We start from the raw sequence: 19732 nt of genomic DNA, 5'->3' as shown, positions 1-19732 counted from the left end.
CACTGGATATACACAATTCGGTATCACCGTTACTCAGAAACTGATAAACAGCACTGCTAAAGAGTAAAACCAAACTCAAATCAACAACAAAGGTAATCCTTTTAAGATCTGGTACAGGAACCATAAGTCCCTAATACAAAATTCTTGTTAATTGGCAAAGAGAAAGGATGTCTTCTTTATCCCACACTAGGATGAGTCACCAAATTATTTCTTGGTTTTAGATTTTTTTGTGTACGTATTTATTGCAGATAGCACATGATTTACATCACATTTTTTTAATATACACTCATAATGGGAGTTAGCCAGCTTTATCCAGACAAAAATAATTTGAAAAAATGTATCCAATTCAGCCTTGCAGCACAGACCAATTATAGGGGCATAAACCAGAATTAATTAAGAGCAAATAGGTAAACATATTCATACAGTAGAGTACAATCAGTACTGGTGTAAAAAAGCTGATTGGGAGCTTTGAATAATAAAAATAATGATTCCTAATCCTGCCTTTGGAAATAAAATAATGTGTTAGCAGTTCAACAAGCAACCAAATGCTACATTCTTTCATCTGGCTTTATTATATGTGAAGAGCATGATTTTTCAACTACTTAAATTAATAAAACATGATACAGCTAGCAGAATCCGATCTCCACACATGCATAAATAACATTGCATGTTATGTGGATCACAGAAAGACCGACTTTTTCTTACCATTGCAAAGCAAATGAGAACTGAGTTCCACTCTAACCCAGCCCCTGGAATAACTCTGTGCAACTTCTATCCACAAAAAGAAAAAAAGTACTTACTTTCTCCTTGTAATAAATTTCATAATTGACTCTATTCTAGCTTATGTTAAAAAATATTGGACATTAAAAATGGTCTTGAAAACTCTATTTAACACGAGTTAACTTGTCATTAACAACTATGTGTTCTTTAGGAGGAGCCAAGACACTGCTCATAAAGGTCCCTTCAGATTAAGAGTTGGGAAACATGCAGGAAACACTAGAAGAGAAAAAGACATGCTTGGCCAACAGCTCAAAAATGAACTACACTACTCAGTAGCCTGGAATTAAAATGCATATTTCTCTCATACAAAAATGAAGTTGCAAGTATTTCATAGGGATGCCCCACAACAGGGTCCAAAATTACAATTTAGCACAAAACATTTCTGAGAGTTCTTAACACTGAGTATCCTAAGTTGTTCTGTTGGTTTTTTTTAAGCAAAAAACCTTCACAATAGCTTATTTTTTTGTTATTGCCTTCATTCTATGCTTTCTCATTAGTGCTCTACTGTCAGTCCATCATTATTGTCAGAGAATGCCATGCAGTTGGTAAGTAATTCAAATGAAGATTTTTCAAGGCATAAATATCATGGTGGGCTCTAATGAGTTTTCTCTCTTCAATTTGCAGAAATTGTACATCAAATTAATTCAGCAACATGGGGAACTTTTTTAAAAAATGCATAAACATATTTTTTCTTTAATAAGGTGAATAAATATATTAATCTAACTGTTAGTAGACATCCAAAGATGAAAATAAAAGTGTGTTTAAATTTTTCTCTGTTGCTTTGATATTAAAAATGTGTGTTTTGCTCCTTCTGAGAGACAATCACACCTTGGCTTTCCTTTAAATATCAGTCTAGTATATATTTTGAAAAGATGAAACATCAGAGAAGAACAAAGACTGGTAACATAATGTTAAGACATCTCTTGCAGCCTGAAGTATTATCACTGAAATGCACCATCTACCACAGCAAGATAGAGTTACATCTCTCCCAACTTATCCTCTTATTCATTCCCTAAATCTACAAAAGGAAATAATAACAGAAAGAAGTAATATAATTTTAAATAATTTTTACTCAATTGCCTGCTTTGCTCTGTCTTTAGATGCTTCAACTGTTGGGCAACGGTATGATATTCTCCTGCCTTTACAATTATTCTATATGATTTAACAAAATGTTAAAGGCACGCATATGACAAATCAAGCGAACAGCTATAAACATAGTTCAAGTGTAAAATGTAAAAGATAATAAAGTTTAGAGGTTCTTTCCTGTGGAAATTGGTTTGACTTTGTCTTCTCTTCCTGACATAAGACTTATTTCATTATTTTATTTAAGTAATATTACTTTTAATACGGTCTTAAGAAAACACAAGCCACTTTTGTCCTGCCACCTATTTATAACTGGTAATTATAAACAAACACAAATACAACACAAAAAAAGAAAGTAAAACTCATAATTTTAAACAGAAACCTTGCCTCCATTATGTGGATCTGCATCTAAAACGTAAAACCTACTAAGAATAATTACCAAGCAAGCCTATAAATACACATTTTGAAAAAGCGTTTATAATACTGCAGAAGAAAACAAAACCATATGAATTTAGTATTCTGAATCCAGTAAGAAATACCAGTTTGAAACAGGAAATCAATAATGAAAGAGAAGACACAAACCCAAATTTGAAAGAAATATTTGAGCCTTTTAATTAATTAAAAAACATTTACACCTCCTATTTCATAAGCTGAATACCAGTAGAAGCCATTGGGAAGCTTTCATTTCTTAACAAAACAGCATTAGCCAAATGGAAGCTCAAACATTGAGCCACTTTGGCTTCAAACAAAGTATACTAAACTGTCAGTACAGAAAACTCACCCACTTTGTGCTTTATTAAAGCAGGGTAAGGCAATAAAACCTTGAGGCAGAGTAACTGTCTGCAAGTAATAGTAAATCAAACTAACATCAAAAAGTGTTTCAATATCTCTGCATAAAAAATGATATGCCTGGAAGACAAAAAAGCATCACACTACTAAAATGTCTGCATGAGTAAGCTTACTTTCTAATAAGACAGCATATTATTTGAAGGCACTATAACACATCCAGTCAAATTTTGGATATTGGAAAGATTTCCATTACAGTGGTCTTCAGATCTGAAAAGTTTCATGTCAAGTTAGCTTAGAGTTTCAGTTGCCTCTGATAAGGGAATATCCTATGACATTTTCTCACGTTATGACATTTTTCTGTCTCTTACAGTAAAATTACTGTTCCTAGACAATGGGTCCTGTTCTTTCATTTTGAAATATCATATGCTACTTTAAAGGCAGTAACTCTACTATTCACATAGTTGTATTTTTACAGGGTAAGCGTCTCACATTTACAAACTTCTTTTTACACATTATTCTACATTTTAACAAATAATAAACTTGCTGGCTACATGTGGCATTAGTGGCTCTATGCAGGCTAATAAAAATCAACACAAAATGAAAATCCTAGAACAGTTAACTTTTTTTAAATATTATATGAGTTGCTGAAAACAGAGGTGGAAAGAAAAAAGCACTAAGTGTATTAACTACAGCTACTTGTATTCTAAAATTGTAAGCCTGAATCAGCCAGACTTGCACATCACATTGGCAGATTGCACTAAATGTTAAAAGAGAAAGCATCTGGTGAAGAGAAGTAATGTAATATCCAGGTGATTAAACATTTTGAACAGCTTTCAGGAATTTTATCAATTCAAAGTAATTAATGTGAATTTGATAAAAAAAAAACCCTAATATGAAATGAATATAAAATTAAATTTAGCAACCCATCACCTCAGCAATTATTATATTTCCACAGCCATCTGTCTGCAAATAACCACCGTTATTACAACTGTATCAGTCAGAAGCTGAAGCTACCTGTGAAATGATAGCCAAAAAATTCCTAGTGCTGATTTGTGTGGAGAAAACTCCCTAGCTGTGCTGAATTTGCATGTCCATTGCTATGTCAATGATTTTCTTCCATGGTAAGCTGACATTCTTCAACTCAACCCAAGGAAAGCCATTTTTACAGACAGGAAAGAGAATACTTTCTTGTATCAATTATATGGGGCTTTCTGCAGTCCAAGCAAGAGGAAGGAAGAGGATAAAGAACAAGGAAGAAAGTTGAGATTTACCTTTACAGAAGTATATCTATAAATCTAACTAAAGAAAAAATAGGAGAAAATTCAGGTAGCGTGAATAATATGTATTTTGAAAATGCGCATGGCCTCACAGCTTATCAAATGCCTTCCTAACTACTGTATGAAAGCCTTAGGAATTGTGATTTTTGTGTCATAGTGCTACACAAAACAACCAGTAATTTGCACTATCTGACTACCTTTCAGGGACCTACCTGGTTGCCCTCCCAAGAAAAACAGAATATTGTCTGGAACTGACACAAATGAGAAGACAATGTACTATATTCTTAAAATAGGTAAGGATGTAAGAAAAGGTAGGGAAGTAATACAGCCATACCTTTGCTAATTTAGAGTTAACTGATTCACTTCTTATTCCTAATTTTGTGTCCCTGTGTACCCCATGCCTTTTCTTCAGATTTTGGTGAATACATTATAGGGCTTTTTAGTTATTCAACTGGCATTACACATACAAGTACTCCCAAAATACAACTAACTGCAGAGAGGCAGATCTGGGCAAGATAAAAACAAGCCATACCTCCTACAGAAAGAAATGTCACACTGTTTCCACAAAAGAGCAAGCTTAGCCAGAGGGAAGCCTGTAACATGCAATATATTTTCAAAATGTTGTTAGGTACTAGTATTGTGACACAGAAGTACAGGCATTCTTTAATTAAAAACAACAAGAAGAAAACACACACGCACACAAAACCCTAAAAAACAAAGCCCCAAAAGAATTACAGCAATAACTTCACCTTCCAACAGCTGGAACAGTCACAAATATAATGTTCATATTATAGGCTGCTCAGCTGAGTTTTTAACACCTTAATTCCTCACTGAGTTCAGAGACGGTTAACTTGCCTGATTCTGATGGTAAAATTGCACCTATGCAGCATGACAATGCAACCCTCAACAAAGTAGAGGTCTGAAAGCATGATGCTGGATAAAGTCATTCCCAGAGCAGGATTCAGCTCATCCTAATTTCAGTTACCTACAGTTAGTTTCCAACACGTGAGACCAGTTTCACCTTCCATGGAAGTCAACAGAGATCTAATCAACACAGCCAATGCAGAATAGAAAGGAACTACCTTTCAAACTAAAAATAGTTCTCAAGGCTCTGTTAACTAAAGGTAGGACACAGTTTCCTAAACATACTTATCAGTGACATTTGACATGCCATAAGGCATCTGAAATACCTACACAGAACAAGCAGATTTGACACAGGATGCAAAGGACACCTGCATCCTTCTGAAAGGCAAGTGAGATGACCCACAGAGGCTAAAATGATGCTAGAAAAACCCATATACAGGCTACTGATTTCTGCATTCCACTGTCTGTAATCAGCAGACATCTAGCTCAGATAGAGACACCTTCATTGTAGGCACCAAAAAATAACTATTTTTGCAGAAGGAACCCAGAATCAGTATCAGTGAAAAATATATTTTATCATTGACAAAAATGTCAAGGTAATTAAGTAACCCCCACAGTTAATTTTCATCATCTGATATTAAAAACTTCTCATTCAAATGAACAGAGAATAGTGTGCTTTTAGCAGGTATTTTAAAAGGAAGTGTTAATAATTTTATGAAGAATCTCATTCACCTAATATTATACTATGAGAGAAGTATAAATGAGGTCCCAGCACCACCAGCAGCTTTCTGGGAGCCTGAACAAGTTACATCTTCACTGCCTATTAGGATACCTAATCTAGGGTAAGAATTGTTCCTTCCTCTTTCATTTATAAAAAAAAATAATTGAAGAAACGCCCTATACCTACAGCTCCCTTACAAATTAAGAATTATTCAATAACTTACACATTATATATGTCACATTCTTAAATATTTGGTTATGTGACAGTACTAAAACATTTCCCAATTATTCAATTTCTCCGCATGACAGTAATAGTTACAGCATAAGGATAATTAATATATTCTCCTGTATCAATCAATTTTTTAAGAGACTTTCAGCCAAATCCTCCCTGCTTTACTCAAGTAGTCAGCTAAACATAATGATATTACAGTTGGAGTGTATAGGATTAGAACGATTTGATGCTCTGGTTAATACACATCTGTTACATGCAGCATTTAGCCAGTATGTATTATTGTATTTTGTTGTTTCATTCAATGCTTCCTAAGCTAAGCGCATGACTACAAGCAAAGTTAAAACAATCTCTAGTTTATAAGGGCACAGAAAAAATATTATTAAACTCAAAGTATAGCTTCAGAGAATCTCAGCAGCCAGAACCAGAAGTTTCCACTGTGTTTTCAAGGTCACTTAGCACTACCAGTCATTCAAATCCCACAAAGCTTTCTTTGGCATATGAAATATGCTTAATATTTCCTCTTTGTCATGGAAGAAAAATTAGTGATTTTAATGTTCCCTAAAGTGTGCCCACATAAGTATATGCCATGTGAGTGAAGACCAGAGCTGGAATCTTCTGGGAATACATATAAACATAAGGAATTATCATCAGAGGCGTATGATACACCATAAGTACTTGCATAGTCCTTCTCTGTTGACCATGGGTACCGATTATCGCCATTTACTTACCTCCTTGTCTACAGATCCAAGGAACTTTCACACATTTACATCATAAGTCTTCCTATACAAGAAATACTTATAGTTTTTTTCTAATGCATTGTACTTACCCAGACCTTTAGGAGTAATGCCGCTGCTATCGGCAGGATTAACCACCCAGTAGTAGTATTTCAGTGTGTGCATTAACTGCAGTACTGTTCCTACTCTGCGTATAGTGTTATAGATTGTAGCAGTTCCAATGAATTCAGCTGACAAATAGGTATACAAAGACAGCTGCACCTGAAGAATGAAATAGTTATCCACATAAATTTAAGTTCTGTATTACTAACCTTAAATTGTAGGGGTTTTAGGACTTTGGATATGATATAAAAAACTTAAAAATATTTACAGTTTACTTAGGGCAGGGACTGGACTGACACTTTGAATGACCTTCAAAGGTCCCTTCCAAATGAAATTCTCTGATTCTATGATTTGTCATGATGAATATACTGGTTTGTTTTCTATTCTGGCTTTTAATACTAAAATTATACATTTTCAGATTTTAGGACCATGCCAGTTTTCACTTTGGTCCATATTCCTCAAATGTGATTATTTAGAAAAACAACTTATTTATTATTACTAGAGAGAAACGATAATTTTTTAGTTTTTATCAAACCAAAATACAAAATTTAAATTTAAATGAAAGCTTTATGTGAATGTGTAACAAAAGATATCTCACCTTTTGCTTACAAGTAAAAACACATACTTTTATGCTTAATCTTTAAGAACACAATGTAATACAGCCATTGAAAAAGCAACTGGGTTTCTAGAAACAGATTTTAAATAGAATTAGCCAGAACCTTAGGCAAGAATGTAACTGCTTTTAGGAACTTATAAAAGAATGCTGGAGAATATAGTTAAGCAGGGTATAGACTTCATTATATAAAAACAATCTTTGCCGTTACCATGTTTTAAAAGAAAAAAAAAAAAAAAGAAAAACCTAAGCACCATGGTATAAAAGAATAAAAAGAATACTAGTATTTCACTTCATTGTAGGAAAGCTGTAACATCATTCAAGTGTTCAATTACCTTTGCAGGGGTATGTATCCAGATAGCAGGATTAAAAAGGATGTGATCACATAATTGCTTCAGTAGGGGTGCTCCATGAGACAACCCATCCAAATATTTTGCAAATGACAAAAATTGTTCCAGAACTGCCCTGGTTATATGAACTCTAGATGACTGCAGAAAAATAAACAGAAAGAACAAAGCTAAAGAAAAACCTTCTTCCTTTGTATACTTACAGTAGAAATATGAAGTGATATTTTCACCAGGGTCATCTTTACTAAATACATGCAACCTTATATGTTTTTATGTCACTGAATATGAAAGTAAGAAAAAAAATAGCAGTAACTTATACTTTCTAATGGCTACATTTAGGAGGTTGAAAATATTAATCCATAACTGATTTTTTTTGTTTGTGTGGTTTTGTTTTTATTATAATCTAAGTAGGATTCTACATTTTACAGCACAGTGCCTTGAGAACTTCATCTGAAGTCCTTAACTGTTCTTCAGTTGTCTTACTGAAATTAGGTATCTTTGTATATAACCACACATTACTGGTAGACTTGCTTTTGTTTCTAAGTAGGGATTTGAAGGAGTCAGGTTCAAGGTTTCCTCAAATTTCAAGAGTCCTCCAGTTTCATAGTATATGCTATCAAATCAGGGTTAAGACCTGCTCCTATGCAGTAACATGGCATGCAGACTGACAAACTCCTTTATATACAAAGTTAACAAAAGGAAGTAATAGGAGAAACCACTAAACATCCTTCCCCTTGCCTTCTCTACAAAATGTTCCAATTACTTTTAATGCTGTAAGTACAGTCTGGGAATATGCAGACTTTTTTTTTAGAAGCAAAGTCTGTTTGTCAATAATACAAGTTCAGCTTGGATGCTGAGTTTCCTTTAGCTTGTACGTCACAATTCACAATTAGTCTGCAACTAATAAGAAAAAAATGTTATTCTGAAGTCAGGGGAAAAAAGAGCTTTCTGTCCTTTCTGAGCATTTGATCACATGCAAATGAAAACCAGATAATTTATAAATAATAAAATTGAGCCTGGCTAGCAAACAAAGGATTTTTTCCTGCCACGTGTGGAAACTGAATATAAGCATCTATTGAAAAAATAAAATACATCCTTCTGAAAAACTGCAGCTAAGGAGAATATAGCATAAAAAAAACCCAGAAAAAAGCATATCCTGTAAGAATTATGCTGTGACACAAATAATAATAGTCACATAACCTGAGCTTAATGATTGTAGCAGGTGTTAATCAGAATAATACACAAACTTCTTTTTTTTTTTTTAAATTTCACTTACAGCATTCTAAATTGACGTATTTGATGTGTGTAAACCACAGTGCTCTAGTCAAGAGAAAGGGACTCCATGAGGGTTCTGTAGCCTGCCTGTGTATAACTGACAGAACTGGAGCTAACAGCTTCATAAATTCATTCTGGTTATACCACAAGGAAACCTACCACTGGAAAAAAACCCCCACCTTAGACCAGTTCTTCGATGTACTAAATCACACTTGCTTAGTATGGAAAACAGAAGCATAGAAAATAATCTGCTTTTAATTATTACGTCAGCGAAAGTAAAGCCTTTCTGCTACACTAATGTAGTTCCATAGATGAAGATACCACAGGGTGCAGAAGAAAAAAAATTATTTATCATTCTGCTTCAAAATTCAGTATATTTTTAAAGGTGAGATTTTTGTTATTTAATTTCACCATCAGAAAACACAAAACTCTGGTCATAACTTCTTCTCAAATGACTGTTATATTGACCACATGTTAATGAAAAATACAGTAGCAAACATTCAAGAATGTCAGAGCCATGAGATTCAATCATAGGAGTTATTACTATCTTAGGATATTAGTAATATATAGGAATATTTCTATCTTAGTACAGCTGCCAGTAGTTTGTTTTCTGGTTATTAAATGGTTTCATGTGGGCTTTGGGCCAGGAAGCAAGTAATGTTCCTCAGACAAGCATTTGAACTGAACCTGTTCTGTGACAACTGTCATCAGGTCTGAAAACAAGCAAGTAAAGGAAACGCCTCTTGCAACTGCTTCTTTCAGAAATGAAGTTAGTTTACAGTTTTTCTTCTTCAAAACAGAGCAATTATTTCAGCAATTTAAGAACTTAACCACAGAGGATTAGCTTAATTTTTATTAGTATACACAAAAAAAGAAATTTAAACCTAAATTATGACATCTGTGATATGCTTGTACAAACTGGGAACAAGAGAACTTTCCTAAATGAGAGTTTAGGGGACAGAGTGTGAAGAAACACAAATAAAAATACATTAAAGTGATTCACAAACAGATCTGAAGTAAAAGCACAAATTAGACAAGCAGGATCAACGCCAGAAAACTGATTCTTTGAACACTGGCATATACGAGGATAAGGAAGATGAAAAGTGATTGAAAATACCACAAAGAGGATAAACCCCCAAACATACCTTTTCAAGGAGGTAGCCAATGACTAGAAAGCCTTTTCCACCCAGCATTTGTTCTTGCATGGCTACTGAACTCTTCAGAAGCTCAACCAAGAAAGCCAATAGGGTAGCACTGCACATAAAGAACAAGCATATTTTCAGATTACAAATGTAGAAAAATCAGTCTGTTTCATTCCCAATATTCACCAGCTATTAAGTGAACAGAAACAGGCTTGAAATGGTGAAAAATCCCTTAAAAGAATACAAATCTTACTTTTTCTGTTGACAAATTTCTCCAATGATTGTTCACATATTACAACTGAAGAAGTGGGAGTTCATATTCAAACAGAAGAGCAAAATCACTGTGTCAGCTCTCCTGATTTGACCAGGACTATCCCAGGTTTTAAATATCCAGTCCTGTAGCTTGCAGTTTTAGTTAAAGGTTGTGCGTTGGAGGAGGCAGAAGATGACGAGTGGTATCCAGTTGACAGTGCTAGAATGATGCAGGCAGGGGCCATGTCAACCATTTTACCATCCAGACAAACTATGCTAAACAGCAAAATTTGCAGCCACTAGGTATGTCATCATTCCACACTGAGTCTCTCAAATCACTACTACCACAGAAATGGCATAAAATGGCTAAACATGCACGTGGGCACCAATGCCCACCACAAAACACAGTGGAACAAGAGCAGGGTGGAGAGCTTCCTTCATACTTCCTCCAGACCAAACATGAGAATCACATCTAGGCCTGACCAAATAAAAGTTGAGAATCACTTTCACCCAGTTAGGAAAGTATAGCGAGACCCCAGAGGCCACAAAGAAATCGCTCAGCAGCCTATATCAGCAATTTCTGTAAGGTGTTCAGAAAGCACAGGGAGGCAAAAAAAGTGCTCAGAATAGGTGACAGCTCAGAAATAGAAGAGCTATGAAAGACTTCAGGGGACAGACTGTGCAAGAAAGTGAAACTATGTCATGAAAACTAACAGCGGAAACATACGACAGATCAGTGCACTACAGGAAAAAAATCACAGTTGACTCAGGTGGATGAGAGGGAAACAAAAATACACTCATCTATTGCTGAAAAACCCACAGGAAAAGGAGAAAGAAAGAACCAAAACCATTTCTGACACAAGGTAAATATCTGAAATAATTTTTCAATTATCTCAAAAAGGTAGATGATGGAATGCATTGTACTGCATGTACAATGCATACATAAAGTCATTATTCCTTTTCTAAAAATAAAATAGTTATAACAGTTCCTAGCTGTACAGACAACTATCTGCAACCATTAAAGTTCTCACACAGGTGGTAGGCACAGGCAAGGGTGAAAACTGTGGCCTTTGCAGCTATGAAAAAGTGAATTAAAGGAAATGTCCAACCTGCATTTTATAAATATCAACTTTATTTACGGTATCTAGTCACATAAAGGTTCACTTGCTCTCCAAATACAATCTTCTACTTTGAAATAAATGTTGAGACTGGTTAATCCATGCCAGCACCAAAAAATAATCCATGTGCTGAGAAACACAAGATTTATTCTATTTGGTGAGCAAGGCTGCCATGCGAAAAGTACGCAGTGTAGGCAAAGTACATGCTGTGAACATGAAATAGTGCCTTGTCTCACTTCATTGTTGAATGGTCATAATAATCAGTCTAAAATCACATACAGAATGCTCCACAGAATGTCAGCAGTAAAAGAACACAGATAACATCCATTTACAGTACTCCAAAGCTTTTAGCAAAACAGCCTGTCAAGCTGTCACATCAATTACAAACCAGGTTATATGCATCAATTTTTTTTTTTACCCCTACTTAAAGTTTCTACAGTATTTGTCATCTAAAATAAAATACTCATCATTTTTACTACATGGCAATCCATAAGAAGTTAATGTAATGGGTTAAGACTCAAGAATTATTTTTTTTTATTGTATAGGTCAAAGAAAATTCCATATAGATGGTGCTTATTATCAACCTTTATGAGTAACCTTATGACTTAGGAGGACAACCATAAAGTTTAGAAAGAGCATACATCTTTGCAGGAGTAGGATCTAGATTACAATAATAAATACTATTAATATTTTATTGAAAAGTAAAAAAAAAAAGATTCTTAAAGTGGATTTAAAATATTGTTGTACCATGAACACAGCACCAGACTTAAGTTTAGAAGGTTCTACTTCCATTTCTATAATTGATTTATCAAAAGTCCTTTTCTTTGTATTGCAGTTTATTTCTCCATCCTTTGAACTTAGATGTAAGCTGATGGGCTGGAGTTACTCTTTCCTCATGTTAATACAATCTCTCTGAATTTGTTAGAAATTCTTATAGGACTCCAAATACAAGTTATAAGACACACTGACACCCTAACAATAAAGACTTTTCTCTCTTTCCTTCTTTCCAAGTACACATAAAACACACCAGTCAACTCCAAAATAATCAGTGGCCAGTTAATATTTAACCATGCCACAGACACAAATACATACAAGCTGGTTCTATGCAAGAAACACTGAATCAACAAAGTTTATTAATTCAGATACAGGTAGACCCCAATTACCAATTTTTAGCTATTAACCATCTTGATGTGGGGTGTGGCTGAAATAATTAATTCTGCCTGCCCGTGTTAGCACTGCACAGAGCTACCTTAGCTGTCACTGCAAAGTGATGCCTATGTTTCTAGTTCCAGGAAAGCACATTAATTCAGCCAATACCTTTGTGGATGAGCTATGCCTCTTCCTAAGTCCAAAATAGCTTTTCACATCTACTGAACCAGACATGTAGACACCACAAGCCAGCTCTGCGGAGTCAGGTCAGATCTGCAAGTAGTAACTCTAGCTTCTAATCCTTCTGTATTGTTTATGATTGCCACCATAAATAATGGAGTTGAGTGTAGTATATAATAATTCAAATCTTGGGATAACACACGTGAATGCATCATTACACTTTACACCTTCAAGCACATAAAAAATACCAAGTAGCAGGAAAAGCAGCAGTTAAGGAGAACCACCTGGCATTCACATAGAGGCACAATGGAGTTTGAAGCAAACGCTGTAAAGGACCACAGTATTCAGATACAATTTAGCACCATAATTAAATGTAACTAGCACTTTGTCCACACCATTATGCAGGAAATGAATTGATGAAAACATCTGTAATATTTTAACTGATAGAATAACTGTAAAATCAAAATGGAAGTATTTTTAAATTCTCACTGCACATACAGTACTGAAGCTGTTACTATCTGAAGATGACTGTTAGAGACAGGCAGAAAACAGGTTATGTGCTTAGTCTGATTTTTTTCCAGAAATCCTGCTTGCACTTGTTTCAGGTGAAACTTCTTTTTTTTGAGAAGGAAGGAGGGAATGAAAATCCATTAAATAACAGCTGTTGCACAAAACACTGTTTTCGCTTGTTATGTTCTCTGCCTTATACACTTTATGCTAGAAAGCATTCAGTCTGCCTGAGTAGACCCAACATTTAATAACTCTCAGCTAAGCTTTCCCAACCTTTTCAAAACTTCTCTCTCCCCACATGTTCAGGCTGACCTTAAGCAAACATTTAAGATGTGTGTGTGTGTGTGTATATATATATCTGTAAAAATCCATACTGACATAATGAACCTATTATCCTCAATACCGCATTCAAAGAATGTAGTTTATTGGAGAACGGACTGCCTAATTTAGAGAATTGTATCCAGAACTTTTAACATATTTCTAAGGATAGTAATTTTATGTAGTCATCTTGGCAGCTAAAAATAAATTAAACTTGAACATTTTAAGTATATATATATATATATATATTTATTTTTATCAGCAGAACCATGTTGCCAAAATTGTGCTTTTAAAAAGGTTACTGTTGACAGAGGGGAAATGATATTGATTAGAAGACTATCTTCTAAGACGAACAATTTTTCAAACAGAATTTAACAAACTTACCAGTAACTAAAATGCATCGGATTGCTGCAGGGCTCACATTAAACTTGCAAAATTCTGTGCACTGCCATACAAAATTTCTCTCCATTCTTGCCTATTTTCAACTCCCCTAGATACAAAGGCAAATATAAAGGATACTTCAGCCCATTCCTACATCTCCTCTACACCACACTCTGCCAAGAACAGATCAGTTTGTCTGCAGTGCAGCAAAGAAACAGATACAGAATGAAAGTATATATGTCAACGAACACTAAATCATACAGAATTATGATTTCTACTAAAAATATAATTAATTTCAGGGAAAAAAAATTCCCGCAGTTTTCCACTACTAAGAAGCATGAAAAAAAAGTTTGCAGACCAAGACATGAAGATGCTGTATTTCCAATGGTTATGATACTGCTTATTCTATAATTAGTGTATTGTAGAGATGATAAGTCTCTGGAATACTGTTACGTAAAAACCTGAAGATTAACTACATTTTTACAGCACTGCTTGATTTTCCCCTCAAACACACATGTGCCTTGTGAAGACTTCTAAAACTTAGTATTTTTTTTTTTTTTTTTTACAAATAAAACAGGAGCACAGAATTGGTGTTCACAGCATACACTGTCTGACTGGAAGATGTTCTTCAGGATATTTTCATATCTACACATATTCATTATATTTGTGAAGTCCCTGCCTCTAAAATTCAGACAGTTATTCTTACAATATGCACTATGAAGTGACAAATACCACCTAGCTTTCATTCATCTAAATATATAGGTATAATATAAGTAACTATTATGTTTCAATAGTTCATCATTATGTTTCAACATCATAATATTTTAGCATCACAATCTTCAGTCAACAGTCATGCAATGCTACGCCTTAAATAAAAAATATACTACAGATATTCACAAAAAAAACGGCTTCTGTAGATATCAATCTTCAAAATTTCAAAGTATGACACTTCCTTCTTCATTAATAATTACACACATAAATAAGTAGTTCATTTTCACTCTTATTTATATCTACAGTCATTTTAAATAACCTTTTCATATTACACGTAAAAGAAGCTGACAGTGGAAATCCCAAGGATAAGAAGTCCTTATGCTATGACAATTACTGAACAAGAAAGAGCCGCCATTGTCACATTCTAAATTGACTGGTACCTCCCACTAAGAAACAATTATTACTGTTTTGTGGAGCTAAAATACAGGACAATTTAGATAAAACATTATTGCAAAATTGTTTTTTATGACTTCACTTACAAATGAAGCACTCTATTAGGAACATCAGTCATGTATTCAAATAAAATCAGATGACAAAGGCTTTGGAGAAATAAATAAGTCAGGAATTTGCACCATTAGGATAAAAATAAAATCTGTCTTGGGTGATTTTTGGTGTTGTTTTATTTATTTTATTTTTAAATCACTACATAGATCAATTTCTGTAGTCTACTCTTTCCCGTGATAATTTTCTCTAAAAAGACTACCTTAATTACTTTAAGTTTCATCTTGGACTGTGTATTAAAAGTTATCTTAATTATGCTTTACAAAAAAGCCCCTTTAATTAAAGTAGGCATGTAGCTATAAAGATTTAAGTATGTTCATTAACAACTGATGATTTAACCTTAAGAGGGTATGTTAAAAAAGAATGACACAGTATTTGTTCTGTTTGATTAGGTTTGGAAGGAACCTTTAGAAACTAATTGTATTTGTATTTCCAGCTTCTCCCAAAATAAGATAAAAGGAACATATGATTAACTCCACCACAGGCGGTTAATATGATAACTTTTGAAAACTAATCTTAGCATAAACAGATAAAGTGGTATTAAGGAAAATCATACACCAACAACTAATGCTTTGTTTTTAAACAAAAAAAAAAATTATAAGGTATTTGCTCTTAACTTTAATTCAAAACACAATAATGGCTGTATTGAAATACATTATTATTATCATTATTATTATTATTATTATTATTATTCCTCTTAATCTGTTGGCTGCCCATTACATCTCATTGTTAGCGAACAGTTTTAAATGAGTATGGCTGATTCATGAAGTAATTTGTTACTTCATCAGAGTATTTACTAAATGTTTCATAGCATGGACTTAGAAATCCTCAGCAAGAAGCATTAGCAATGTATTAACAATATATTTTGATACACAAGAGATGCAAGATGATCTCCACTTCCTTACTTCATTCCTTCAGGAAGAAAATCAAAGTGCAAAGGATAAGCATGGATTTCAGAAATAATTTTGACTGCACATATAATACTGGTTGGGAATACAAAAAGGGATTTTCATGAAGGCATATTGGCTGTAAATACCTGGGCCAGCTGTGGCAAACAAGAAAATTCTTGAAAGACAGTAGGAGATGACAGGTTACATAGGTGGAATACTACTTGGCATTAACCTTATTTGCTACCATGATCTTGAAGATAAATTCAATGAAATTAATGACATTATTAAGAACTACTGAAAACTCATGGATTTTTCATATTAAACTAATTAAAAAATCAAGACATCAAACTGTATTTCCTAACAAGCAGTGTTATTTTGTATCTCTGGAAACTGATAGAAAAACACTTTTTCCTATCAAACTATTCATCTCTCAAAAAGTAGATCCAGCAACACCACTATCTACAGACAGGAAGCAAAAAGTCATCATCTGAATATAAAGAATACTGGAAAAAATGAGTACAAATGTTAATTGATGAGAGCAAAACACAAAACATCTACAGGAAAAGATGAAGAACAGGAGTTGAAATATTATCATTGCCTGCCTCACCAATTCTTCTATTTCACTGACTTACAATAGGTGGGCAATATACTCTGTAACAGGGGCTACCTATAGAAAAAAAGTGAACATAATGTCAGTAATAAAACTGACTGAAAAGATGCCTATGTTTACCTTGCTATAAATTTTAGGTGGGTGTATGTATCACCTCCAAGAAAGTTAAGATGGGCCTAGGCACTACATTTATTTAGTATGATAAACAGTAAAAGTATTTTTAATTTTTATTGCATAGTGCATGTGAACTAGAAAATCCAGTTAGCAACTTCTAGAATAAGTATATAAAGGAATTATTGGAATTACTTCATCTATTTAAGCTCCTTCTACTTTCAAATGTTTTCCCAGTATGGTACAATCCAAAACAACAATCTCATCTGAACCAACACTTCTTATTTGTTCTGTGATGGAACTAAGCCAGTGCCAAAGTCTGTGCACCCAACATGTGTGAGAATTGGTCTGTGTGTCAGTGCTCAGCACACCCAAGTGAGCTCAAAACCACACATGAGAGACCACAAGGGAACAAAGCAAGTCCTTCCTATCATGTCACCCGTATAGTATAATCAAAGGTAACAACAGCATCATAACAGAAAAAAGCGTTGTGCTGGGTTTGCGTGGCAGGTTTTGGTAGGGGGGGGGGGGCGGGGCTACAGGGGTGGCTTCTGTGAGAAGCTGCCAGAAGCTTCCTCCACGGCCCATGGAGCCAGTGCCAGCCGGCTCCCAGAGGGACCCGCCGCTGGCCAAGGCCAAGCCCACCAGTGATGATGGCAGTGCCTCTGGGGTAACATGTTGAAGAAGTAGGGGGGGGGAAACCTGGGCAACAGCAATTGCGGCTGGAGAGAAGAATGAGAATATGTGAGCGCAATATCCCTGCGGCTGCCATGGCAGCACAGGAGGGGCAAGGGGCTCCTGGCCCGGAGCAGAGGCTCCCCCCAGCCCGCGGTGAAGCCCACGCTGAGGCAGGCTGTCCCCCTCAGCCCGGGGAGGCCCACGGAGGAGCAGATCCCCACCGGCAGCCCCTGGAGGCCCCACGCCGGAGCAGGTGGGTGCCCGCGGGAGGCTGTGACCCGTGGGCAGCCCACGCTGGAGCAGCTCCTGGCAGGGCCTGTGGCCCCGCGGGGAGAGGAGCCCGGGCTGGGGCAGGTTTGCTGGCGGGGCTGGGGACACCGGGGGGACCCAGGCTGGAGCCGGCTGTGCCTGAAGGACGGCACCCGTGGGGGACCCGGCTGGGGCAGGGTGTGAGGACTGCAGCCCATGGGAAGGATCCACGTTGAGGTTCATAGAGGACTGTCTCCTGTGGGAAGGACCCCATGCTGGGGCAGGGGCAGAGTTGAGGAGCCTCCCCTGAGGAGGAAGGAGCAGCAGAGGCAGCGTGTGATGAACTGAGCACAACCCCATTCCCCATCCCCTGCGCCACTGGAGGGAAGGAGGTAAAATCAGGAGTCAAGTTAAGCCTAGGAAGGAGGGAGGGGTGGGAGGAAGGCGTTTTTAAGATTTGGTTTTTATTGTCTCATCATTCTACTCTGACTTAATTGGTAATTAATTAACTAATTTCCCCAAGTTGAGTCTGTTTTGTCCATGACAGTAACTGGTGAATGATCTCTCCCTGTCCTTATCTTGACCCGTGAGCCTTTCAATGCATTTTCTCTCCCCTGTCCAGTTGAGGAGGGGAGTAATCGAGTGGCTTTTGGTAGGCACCTGGTGTCCAGCCATGGTCAACCCACCACAAGCACTCTACATTTATTTTTATTATATAAACACCTTATTAATCTAAACTGCTACATTTTCTATTCTAACCAGACTACTGAAAAGGAGGATGAAAAATAGCAACCTTGGTATTCAGGTTGAGGGACCACTCTCCTGAATAGCAGGTGCATCACTTAATCCAAGAAAACATAATTAAGACATAAATGCAGTTTCCATTCTTTCAATTCCTGTGTATGAGAGCACAAGAATTTATATAGCGCTTCAAAAGCAGAATTGTAGGGCATTTCAATACGTGGTCTCATGGAAAATGTAGATAAGGCACACAGGGATATATGTATTACAGGAATAAAGCACATTTACAAAGAACGCCATTAAATCATAATGTTGCTATATTCACATTGCCCTGCTTTATAATTAAATTTTTAAATTAATCTATTAATTTAGAATAGATTGAAATTGTGAGTGGATTAAAACAATTAAAAAATGTGTTTCCTCATAGTCCTGTTAACAAACTCCTAATGTTAAAAAACCTAATTAAACAGATAACTGAGAACCTCAAACTTCTTAAACAGATTTTGTTGTGTGCAAGACAGAAGGTGGTGAGAAGGTTCAGAAGAGTACTCTGGAAACCTAGGGCATTTACCCTGCAGTATCAAGCTGTTTGTATTTCCCACCTCCCAGGAACACATTAAGATAAATTGCAGTACAGCTATTCAAGGGACAATTTCTGAGTCCCCCAAGCTGGTCACCAGAAAGAAATTAATTCTACAGCCATAGTAAGCCTTTACAAACGTAAACGGTCTACTATCATCAAACATCATCTGGACCTTTGGGGGTTTTTTTGCAAAGTGGCATAAAGATTATCTGCTTATAAAAATACATAGATTGTAATGACTAAATGCCAGCTATTTTTCAGAAATAAGTGGTGCATCTCTCTGCTGCTGTTGTAGATATATTTTCATAGGTAGAAAGGGCATAAAGTATCAGGTACAGTTCAACAATCACATTTTGGAGAGGACCAAATAAAGAGAGAATAGTCTAAAAAACAAAGGGAGAGAAGGAAAGAACACAGTAAGTACACTTCTTCCCTTATTCCATGCAACAAATTAATCTTAAATGTAGCCCTGTTTTTGATGTTTGGCCCCTTTCCCCATTATCTTCTTTCCTTGACCCCAGAGATCTTATATTCCTTTACTTGCCTACTTCCTTGTTCACTTAAACTTTTTTTTAATATATACAACCTAATAAAATCAATATAACAACATAATGCACATACACTTAAACCTATGGTAATTCAACATTTAAATTACATCTTGTCAAGCAGCCATTTGCTTACAAGTCTTTCAAATATGTTCTTGAGTTAGGATCATATCTTGTTGTATTATGT

General features: G+C 35.6%; 1 protein-coding gene across 3 annotated transcripts in view; it reads right to left on the bottom strand.

Moving 5' to 3' along the window:
- Positions 1-19732, bottom strand: part of NBEA (neurobeachin) — a 510084-nt gene that overhangs the window by 351619 nt on the left and 138733 nt on the right. For all 3 annotated transcript variants that reach the window (XM_055702674.1, XM_055702673.1, XM_027815633.2), the window contains exons 11-13: positions 9962-10070; positions 7530-7682; positions 6572-6740 (exon numbers count right to left, since the gene is read on the bottom strand). In XM_055702674.1, the coding sequence (XP_055558649.1) occupies positions 6572-6740; positions 7530-7682; positions 9962-10070 (431 nt within the window). The remainder of the gene's footprint in view (positions 1-6571; positions 6741-7529; positions 7683-9961; positions 10071-19732) is intronic.

Source organism: Falco cherrug, chromosome 2, assembly GCF_023634085.1.
Source record: "Falco cherrug isolate bFalChe1 chromosome 2, bFalChe1.pri, whole genome shotgun sequence".
Taxonomy (NCBI): domain Eukaryota; kingdom Metazoa; phylum Chordata; class Aves; order Falconiformes; family Falconidae; genus Falco; species Falco cherrug.
This window is presented reverse-complemented; position numbering and strand designations above follow the sequence as displayed.